Below are 9234 nucleotides of genomic sequence, written 5' to 3'. Positions count from 1 at the left end.
CAAAAATCTTCATATTCTCATGAAAGAAAAGAAAGCAAAAAAAGAATCATCAACAAGTAACTGCCCGTTCACCAACTCCATGACGTCAAACTCGACGAGATCAGTCAAATTTTCAGAGAGTAGGCGAGACTAGCTTTAAGACAGTCAACAAGTAACTGCCCAGCTTTTTACAGAAAGCATAAAGCAATACAGATCAAGGACGAGAAAAGATAGACAGGCGAGACTAGCTTTAAGACAATCAAAGTCGTTCATGATCGATTTCACCACTAATTTAGTCCAGCACGCCAAACTTAAGGAGATCAACAAGGTTTCATGACCAATTTCACCACCAAATCAGTTCATCATATGCCAAACTTAGAAAATCAACAGAATTTCATCACCAATTTCATCACCAAAGCAAGTTCATCATATGCCGAACTAGAGGAAACTAACAGAGTTTGCGGCCAACTTCACCTACTGGATCCAAGACAATCAACGAAGCAAAACAAGGAAGAAAAGACACCAAACATCACCACATCAACAAGGCGTCTCTCACACTCTCTCGCCGGCCATCCTCCATGAGCACTACCACCAGGACTACTCGACCTTGACGTGGAAGACGTCCTTGCGCTCCTCCTCCTTGACCTTGAGCAGGGTGACCCAGAGCACGCCATTCTTCATCTCGGCCTTGATCTTGTCCATCTTGTACGCGTCGGCGGGCATCTCGATGCGGCGGTTGTACCTCGGCACTGCGGAGTCGCCGTCGCCGTCCCAGGGCTGCTTCTCGCCCTCGCCTTTGATCACCAGGATGTTCTTGTCCGCGCGCACCTCCACGTGCTCCTTGGTCAGCCCCGGCATCGGCACCTTGAGGTAGACCGCGTCGTCGTCCTCCTTGGCCACCCAGCGTCCGAGCCGCGACGCCCCAGCAGCGGAGGAGAGGCCGGTCTGAGATGCGACGTCCTCCATCAGAGACAGCAGACGTTCCATGCTGGTCGGCGCGCCGAGCGGGTCGAGCACGTCTGCAGAATCAACATCAAGGACGGCAAAAGAAGATCAGAACGAACGCAAAGAAACGGCGCACCACAGCTGGGGAACGGAAGCATACCCTGCGAGAAGAAGCTGGGGATGACGAGGTCGCGGCCGCTGTAGTCGTCGTCGTCGTCATCGTAGCGGCTGACCTCCTTGACCTTGAACTGGGTGTTGTACGGGCGGCGGGCGGCGGTGACGGCGGGGGACTGGAGCGCGCAGAAGGCCACGGGAGCACCGGACTTGAGGAGGCTGGCCGGCACGGGAACCTTGCCCTTGCAAGCGACGGCGGAAGCCATGGTCTCTCTCTTCTCTCTCTCTCTCTTCCTTCCCTCTCTTTCTTTCTCTCCCTCTGCTGTGATGATTTTGGATTCTTGCGGTGAGCGAAATGGAGGGGGGTTTTGTAAAGGAGGAGCGGGAGAGCTTTCTTGGGGGAGGGGATGCTGAATTGGGTTTAGAAGGTTCTGGACAGATCGGTTGGGGCCTCGAGTCTTCCAGAATGATCGGGAGACCGCTGCTTTACGATTCGTGCTAGTTGATGTGCAATTAGGGCGCCACGGATGCTACTAACTTTTGAACTGCTCAGCTACGTCGGTACGAATGATTTGCTTTTAAAAGTTGGACTACTTTTGCAATGAATTCCTACTGTTTGTTGGACTTGATACACTCGGCCATGTATTTTAGTAGACCTGCATGGAAGCAACAGATTGCTTTGTTATTTTTGGACGCAACCCTATTGGAGGCTCGCTACGGCAAAGTGTCGGGCGACCCACAGAGCAGCCAAGCCAGCGACACAACATTGGCTGGCCCACTTCTAGATATACATAGTCCGTCCAAACGGTTTTGGGAACTTTCTAGAAGGTTCCCTAAACCTATTTTTTTATTGTTTTGATTATTTTGTTGGTTTTTCTGGCTTTCTATTATTTTCTCTTTTCTTCTCTCATTTTCTTTTTCGTTCATTCTGTTTCTGTTTCTCTTTCCTTTTTCAAGTTTATTTTTCTTTTTCAAAAAGTATCCAGAATTTTCAAAAATGATTACATTTTTCAAATTTTTGTTCAAAATATATGAAATTTTTCCTGTTTTCAAATATCGTTTCAAATGTACAAAATTCAAAAAAGATGAGAATCTAAATAATTGTTCGCATTTTCAAAGTGTGTTCAGAAATTTCAAAAAATGTTCTAATTCGCAGATTTTGTATTTTAAAAAATTGTTCGGAATCTTACTTTTGTTCTAAAAATTTCTTCGGAATGTTAAATTTTGTTCTCGTTTTTTTCAAATTTTGTATATGTTGTTCATGTTTTCAGAAGTTTGGAGTTGAAGAATTGTTCGGAATGTTAATTTTTTTCTCATTTTTGTTCGTGTTTTTAAAATTGTTCGGAATCTTTTTTTTTGTCCTGAAAATTGGTTCAGAATGTTAGTTTTTGTTCTCATTTTTCAATTTTTGTTCATGTTGTTCGTGTTTTCAAAAGTTTGGAGTTCAAAATTTGTTTGGAATGTCAATTTTTGTTCATTTTTACTGAAAATGTCATGTTTTCAAATTTTGTTCATAAATTTCAAAATATGTTCGCTCATTTCAAAAATGTTCGGTAATTCAAAAAATGTTCACCTTTTAAAATTATGTTCACACATCAAAAACTATTTGTTTCGGAAAAAGTTCGCATTTGTTTTCAAAAAATCAAAAATTTGAAATAATGTTCACATGTTTAAATTTTGTCATAAATTAAAAAATATATGGGAATTACCACAGTGGCTATGGACTGGCTTCCCTGGCATGAGGAGAAGAGTTCGATCAGTTGCCCACAAGTTTCATTTATGGAATTTAGGGAACTTGTTTTATTTTCACGGCTGCCTGTAGTTCTTTAAGAGACACGCTCCAACTTAAAGGGTAGCACGCGTGTTTGGGTGGCTTGTGCATCGCGGACATCTATAGAAGGTGGCAAGTTCGATTCTTACGTAGCGCGCCCCTTTTTGTGATTTTTTATTCCGCCAAGGGCAGCGAATGGGCCGGCCCAGGTGACCCGTCTCCTCTGCGAAGCTGCAACATTTTGCCGCAGTAAGCGGCACATAGGAGGTCCCCTATTGCATTGCTCAAAGATAGGCGGGTACTAGGCGCCCATCGACTGACTGGGCTAGTTAGGGAACAGCCACTCGATATGTTTGTGCGCAGCCGTTGTATTTCGCCCTCTCCGTGTCATCTTCTTCCCCCTCAGCACTTGCAACGCTCCTCACAGGCACAACATTGTCCCCCGCCTGCCATCGATCCCGCTTGGAGATCTATGTCTTCTGGAACATGACATAGCTTGATATCACAATACGTTCAAGTACTGCAAGTACAATGTTTTAATGTTACAATACTCTTGCCAAGCTAGCGGTACTATTTGGGGTGGCTAAAGTCTACACCTTATTCTACAAACACTTTCTCGCGAAATACTACTAATGGAGGCGGGTGTCGTGGTTCTAAGACTGACAGTAGAAAGGGGGGTAGGTATGGAGAGGCAAGATCCCAGCTATGATGAAGGTGTACACACGAGATTTACGAGTTCATGCCCTTCACAGTGGAAGTAATAGCCCTACGTCTCGGTGCCCGGAGGTGGTCGATTGGATTATGTGTGTGATATTACAGGGGGTGCGAACCCCTGTCCCAGAGGAGGAGGTGGCTTATATAGAGTGCGCCAGGACCCCTGCCCACCTCCATTACAAGGGGCTTAATGTACATAAAGTAAGGGGCGTTACTGGTAACGCCAACCTTAAATGTTGTTAATGCTTATAAAGACTAAGGGGTGAACGTCCGACCGTTGCAGGTCCTTCTGACTCTTGGTCTTCGATACGGTCGAGTGACTCTTCATATGGCTGAGTGACGGTAGCGAGGAGGAGTTCCGAGTGATGTGGTCGTCGAGTGGATTGCACTCGACGTGTTCGACTGATGCTCCCCTATCGTCTGTTGGTCCTTTTATCTTCCAGGGTAGTGACCTTCGGTAGGGCATATAGGTCAGGCCTATGACCCTACCCCAGGTCCGTATCCTCATCAGTAGCCCCCGAATGGATTAAGGTATGAGTGAAAAGTAGGTCGAAGTTGAATCTGCTCCGAGTTTCGTGTCTTCACGAGTGTCTTCTGCAAGACTGAACGCCCGCGTCGATACTTCGGTGTCAACTCAGTCGCCTTGATCCATTCAGTGAGCTGTCGATTGAACTGGTGACCTCATGAGTCGAGTGCTGTGTTGGAGCGCGAGATCTTGGGCGCGATTGTCTGCAGTGTATCCCGGATTTCGCAGGATACAAAATTTCGGGGAAGCGCGCGAGGTGGAGAGCGCCGAAACGGGCGGGCCGGATAAGTAGCAATGCCTCGATTACCGTGCCGCCTTTTTCGCCACGTACGCTGCGTGCAACTGTTGCGGGATTTGACGGGATTGCCTGGTCCCATGCGTCAGTCACTCGGAGGTGGTCCTTTATAAGGTGACGGGTCCGAGGCGGCTGGCACTGTGCACGCATGTTCCTTCTTCTTTCTCCTCTGCTTCTCCACCGCGCCCAGCACCTCCGCTCTCGACGCCGCTGCTCTCCAGCCATGGTGAAGGACAAGACGGCGGTGCTAGAGCGCGCTAAGAAGGCGACGGGGGCGGCGAAAGGCAAGAAGCAGAACCGTGGGTCGTCGTCGCGTGCGGGGCTGTCGCCGGGCTGGATCCAGGGCGATTGGATCCGGTCTTCGGTCCAGCAGGAGGATCTAGCCGAACTGGAGGAGTCTGAATTGATCGCCAAGGGAGCGGCGAGGCTGACGAAGGGAGAGATGGAACCACAACCTCGATCGGGTGAGTGCGTTCTGCTCGCCACCCACGTCGACCGGGGTTTCTCGCTCCCTCCGCATCCTTTCTTCCGGGGATTCTTGAACTTCTTTGGCGCTCAGCTCCACCACTTTTCTCCCAACACCATCACATATTTAGCTGCGTTTGTATCGATGTGCGAGAACTTCTTAGGGTGTCGACCGCACTGGGGTCTTTTCAAACACATCTTCACCATTCATTCCCAGTCGGTTAAAAAGGCGAAGTCGAGTGACTCGAAAACCCACGTCATCTAGATGTGTGGGGGTTTAGGTATCCAAAAGAGGAATAGGAGTGCCTTTCTCGCCATGACTCTCCCTGAATTTGTTAGTGGCTGGCAGTCGACCTGGTTCTACTGCCAGGACGTCGCAGCTCTAGGTCAGTCGACTGGTCTTCCCCCCTTCTCGTTTGACCGTGTTCAGACTCCTGCCCCACTGAAAGTAACTGCTGATGAGACCATGGAGACGAGGATGTTGGTAGATAGAGTGGTCCAGCTCATCAACGATGGTGTTACCGGCATGGACTTGTTAGAAGTGTTCCTCAGTCGATGCATCCAGCCTCTCCAGGCCTGCGATCACCCGATGTGGTTGTATTCCGGACCAGACAACATCGCTCGGGTCCATCCAGAAGAAGTGCAGTCTGAAACCATAGCTTTGTGGCTGAGGAGGATCACAAGCAACCAGGACAACCCTAGAGGGTCCAGGAGAGTTGTCCCCTTCGGCGACGGGAACCGGCCCGACAAGGTATACTTTTTTTTCCGACTGCTTCCTGCTCACGCTCCAACTGTACTTGATGTTCACTGACTCTTGCTCGACCGATTTGTTCTGCAGGTATTCACTGAGATGCATTCGATGCCCAACGGTGAACAAGCTTTGGAGCAGGGCCAGGAGGGAGAGGACAGTGCGGAGGAGAGTGGTGAGTGGGAGTCTCCGGGAGAAGAGGAGGAGGAGGAGAGCGAGGAGTCGGATGAAGAGGAAGAAGTCGACTCACCGCCGCGGTCCGAACATCGATCCAAACAGCAGCAAGATCCGGCTGGTTGGCACGGAAAAAGCGTGGGCCCGAGTGTCAATACTCAGAAGCGTACTCGGACGTCGACTCCAGAGCCGACGGAGAAGGTGGCCAAGCAGCCTAAAGTTGCTCCTTCAAAGGCCCGGAAGACATTACCGTGAATTACGATGGACGTCCAAGTGGCTTCGGGTTGAGTAACACACTTGTGCTTATAAACACCGACTGACTTTTCTGTTCTGACCGATTGGGTTGTGCATCTTTCCAGACCCACCTCTGCTGCTACTGACATGGATGTTGACAAGGCTCCAGCAGACGAGGAGGCCACCTCCCGAGCTGGTAAGTTCATCCAACCAAGTTCTATTTAGTCGAGTGGACGGTCAATCAGCTGAAAATTTGATACTTCTCTCTTTATGTAGCTCCGCAAGAGATTGTTGTGCTCCCTGATGACGATGAAGAAGAAGTGCCTCTACAGGAGAGGAGGAAGAAGAGTGGAGGCTCGAGCAGGAGGAGGCTTGAAATCCAAGTACCTCAGTCGACACCGGCGCCTGAGGCGATAGTCGAACGTTCCGAAGGGCCGGTTCGGACCAACGTCACATTCGCTAACCCGCTGACGACTGATCGTCCGTCGGGGTCGACTGCACAGACACCTGCTGCACCAGTGCAACTCCACTCGTCCGACCCGGTAACTACTTCAACCACTCTGGAGCCATCCCTCTTTGCTACATATCAAACTCCAGACGACTCGACGCGCGCCGCTAGGGAAGCTCTTCGTCAGGTGAACCTTGTCATGGAGCAGGTGATAGTGATGCATGAAGCTATTCAGGTAGCTTACAACGCCAGCACTGCCCTTCAGACCAATGTTCAGGTCAGCAAAATTCCGACTGAACTTTTGAGTGTTGCTTTATATCTGATCACCCACTGGGTGTTCCTTCCTTTAGAACTCAGGAAATCTTCAATTCTGCACTGTTCGTATCAGTGGGGGCACGCCGAGTGCACCCACTGGGTGTAGTCCCCGAGACCACGGTCGACTGCTGGCAGTCGACTGCGGTCTAATGATGTATCTTTCTCTTTTTTTTTTGAACTCACGCTGGGCAACCCTTGCTGAGTATTGATCTGATTCAGTGGGGGCACGCTAAGTGCACCCACTGGGTGTAGTCCCTGAGACTACTGTTGAATATTTGATTCGGCAGTAGTCTTAGAGTAATTCTTCTCCTTCATTGTCTATTATTTCTGTCGACTGACATGTCTGTCTTTCTGGCTGCAGAGGTCTTGTGATCTTGGAGCTCGGCTCACCGAATTAAAGAAGAAGCTTATCAGCGTTGAACTTGACCTTGAACTCGCGAAGAAGAATCTCAAGACTGCTCAAGAAGAAATGACCATCATGTGAGGTAATCATTCGACCGTTTTGTCTGCTTTGTAGCTTCACCCTTCGCACTGGTTTTTCTTTCAGCCTCTTTGAACCGAGTGATTTTACACAAGCAGATGTGCATAGTGAAAATCGCCAACTTCAGTCTCGTCTGAAGAGTGTTGTATCTTTAGAGAGGATGAAGGAGGCTTTGGAGCAGAAGGATCTGGATCTGGCAGCTGCTCAGAAGAAAGCACGCGAAAAGGAAACACTAAGAAGCACTCTTTCCAGGACTTCATGGACACCTTCCTCGAGGTAACCCTCGCATCACCGACAGCATCAACCTTGATAGCTTCTGTGATCCGGCCAGTCCTTCTCCCGCCGAGTGATTGAAAAAACTTTATGCTTCACCTTTATTTGCCTCGGAATGCGGAGTGATTTTGTAACCATTAAAACTCCTTCGGGTCTTGTGCTCGAGTAGTTTTAATCTGCGGTTAGGAAACTATGGATTTATCTTTGAATATGTTGGGTTTATCTTCGAGCGTAATTTGTTCTTCACTTGGATCGATTTCTCATCATTTGATGCAGGTGCTAAAGAAGAATAACCAGTCGACTGATCGGACGATTCTTGAGCAGCATTGATCAGCTCATCAGCAAGGCACTCAACAATGGTCTTGACGTTCCTGTCAACCGGTTGGGTGATCCTTGCATAGCATGGATCAGCTCATCAGCAAGGCACTTAGCAATGGTCTTGACGTTCCTGTCAACCGATTGGGCGATCCTTGCGTAGCATTGATCAGCTCATCAGCAAGGCACTCAGCAATGGTCTTGGCGTTCCTGTCAACCATTGGAGAGGCCTTTGACAATGCACACAATCTCGTCCTTCTTCTTGATGGTGTAGCCTTCGGGGTGGGGGCAGAATTTGCAAACTTAGGTGAGTACTGGACTGCAGCTAAGTCCCCGAGTGGGAGGATTGCTCACCACTTGGTAGGATTCTTCAAACTTAGGCGAGTACTGGACTACAGCTAAGCCTCCGAGTGGGAGGATTGCTCACCACCCAATAGGATTTTTCGAATTTAGGCGAGCACTGGGATGTAGCTAAGGCCCCGAGTGGGAGGATTGCTCACCACTCGATATGATTTTTCAAACTTAGGCGGGCACTCGGCTGCAGCTAAGCCCCCCGAGTGGGAGGATTGCTCACCACTCGGTAGGATTTTTCAAACTTAGGCGAGCACTGGGCTGCAGCTAAGCCCCCGAGTGGGAGGATTGCTCACCACTCGGTAGGATTTTTCGAACTTAGGCAAGCACTGGGCTGTAGCTAAGCCCCTGAGTGGGAGGATTGCTCACCACTCAGTAGGATTTTTCGAACTTAGGCACGCACTGGGCTGCAGCTAAGCCCCCGAGTGGGAGGATTGCTCACCACTCGGTAGGATTTTTCAAACTTAGGCGAGCACTGGACTGCAGCTAAGCCCCCGAGTGGGAGGATTGCTCTCACAATCTCGTCCTTCTTCATGATGATGCAACCCCCGAGAGGGGGGGGTCATGGCCGACCCGTACCGTTTGATGGGACTTTTTAAACTTAGGCGAGTACTGGACTACAGCTAAGCCTCCGAGTGAGAGGCAGGCTCAACACTCGGCAGGATTTTTATATTACTTAGGCGAGTACTGGACTGCAGCTAAGCCCCCGAGTGAGAGGCAGACTCACCACTCGGCAGGATTTTTTTATTACTTAGGCGAGTACTGGACTGCAGCTAAGCCTCCGAGTGAGAGGCAGACTCACCACTTGGCAGGATTTTTTTTATTACTTAGGCGAGTAATGGACTGCAGCTAAGCCTCCGAGTGAGAGGCAGGCTCAACACTTGGCAGGATTTTTTTATTACTTAGGCGAGTACTGGACTGCAGCTAAGCCTCCGAGTGAGAGGCAGGCTCAACACTCGGCAGGATTTTTATATTACTTAGGCGAAACGGATTCGCAGCTAAGCCCCCGAGTGAGAGACAGGCTCACCACTCGGCAGGATTTGATTGCTTGAGCGAAACAGATTCGCGGCTAAGCCCCGAGTGGGA

General features: G+C 49.4%; 1 protein-coding gene across 1 annotated transcript; it reads right to left on the bottom strand.

Moving 5' to 3' along the window:
* Positions 1 to 290: 290 nt before the first annotated feature.
* Positions 291 to 1405, bottom strand: LOC123157247 (26.2 kDa heat shock protein, mitochondrial). The gene is made up of 2 exons (XM_044575508.1): positions 1085 to 1405; positions 291 to 998 (listed from the first exon to the last, which is right to left on the bottom strand). The coding sequence occupies exons 1-2, from the start codon at positions 1302 to 1304 to the stop codon at positions 577 to 579; spliced, it is 642 nt and encodes a 213-aa protein (XP_044431443.1). The 5' UTR covers positions 1305 to 1405; the 3' UTR covers positions 291 to 576.
* Between the last annotated feature and the right edge of the window lie 7829 nt (positions 1406 to 9234).

This window comes from Triticum aestivum, chromosome 7B (genome assembly GCF_018294505.1).
Source record: "Triticum aestivum cultivar Chinese Spring chromosome 7B, IWGSC CS RefSeq v2.1, whole genome shotgun sequence".
Taxonomy (NCBI): Eukaryota; Viridiplantae; Streptophyta; class Magnoliopsida; order Poales; family Poaceae; genus Triticum; species Triticum aestivum.
Note: the sequence above shows the minus strand (reverse complement) of the source record. Positions and strands in the feature narration are given on the sequence as shown.

Coding starts and splice junctions, on each gene's coding strand:
- LOC123157247 (XM_044575508.1), bottom strand. CDS start 1,304: ATGGCTTCCGCCGTCGCTTGCAAGGGCAAGGTTCCCGTGCCGGCCAGC. Junction 999..1,084: donor CCCCAGCTTCTTCTCGCAGG/GTATGCTTCCGT, acceptor TTGATTCTGCAG/ACGTGCTCGACCCGCTCGGC.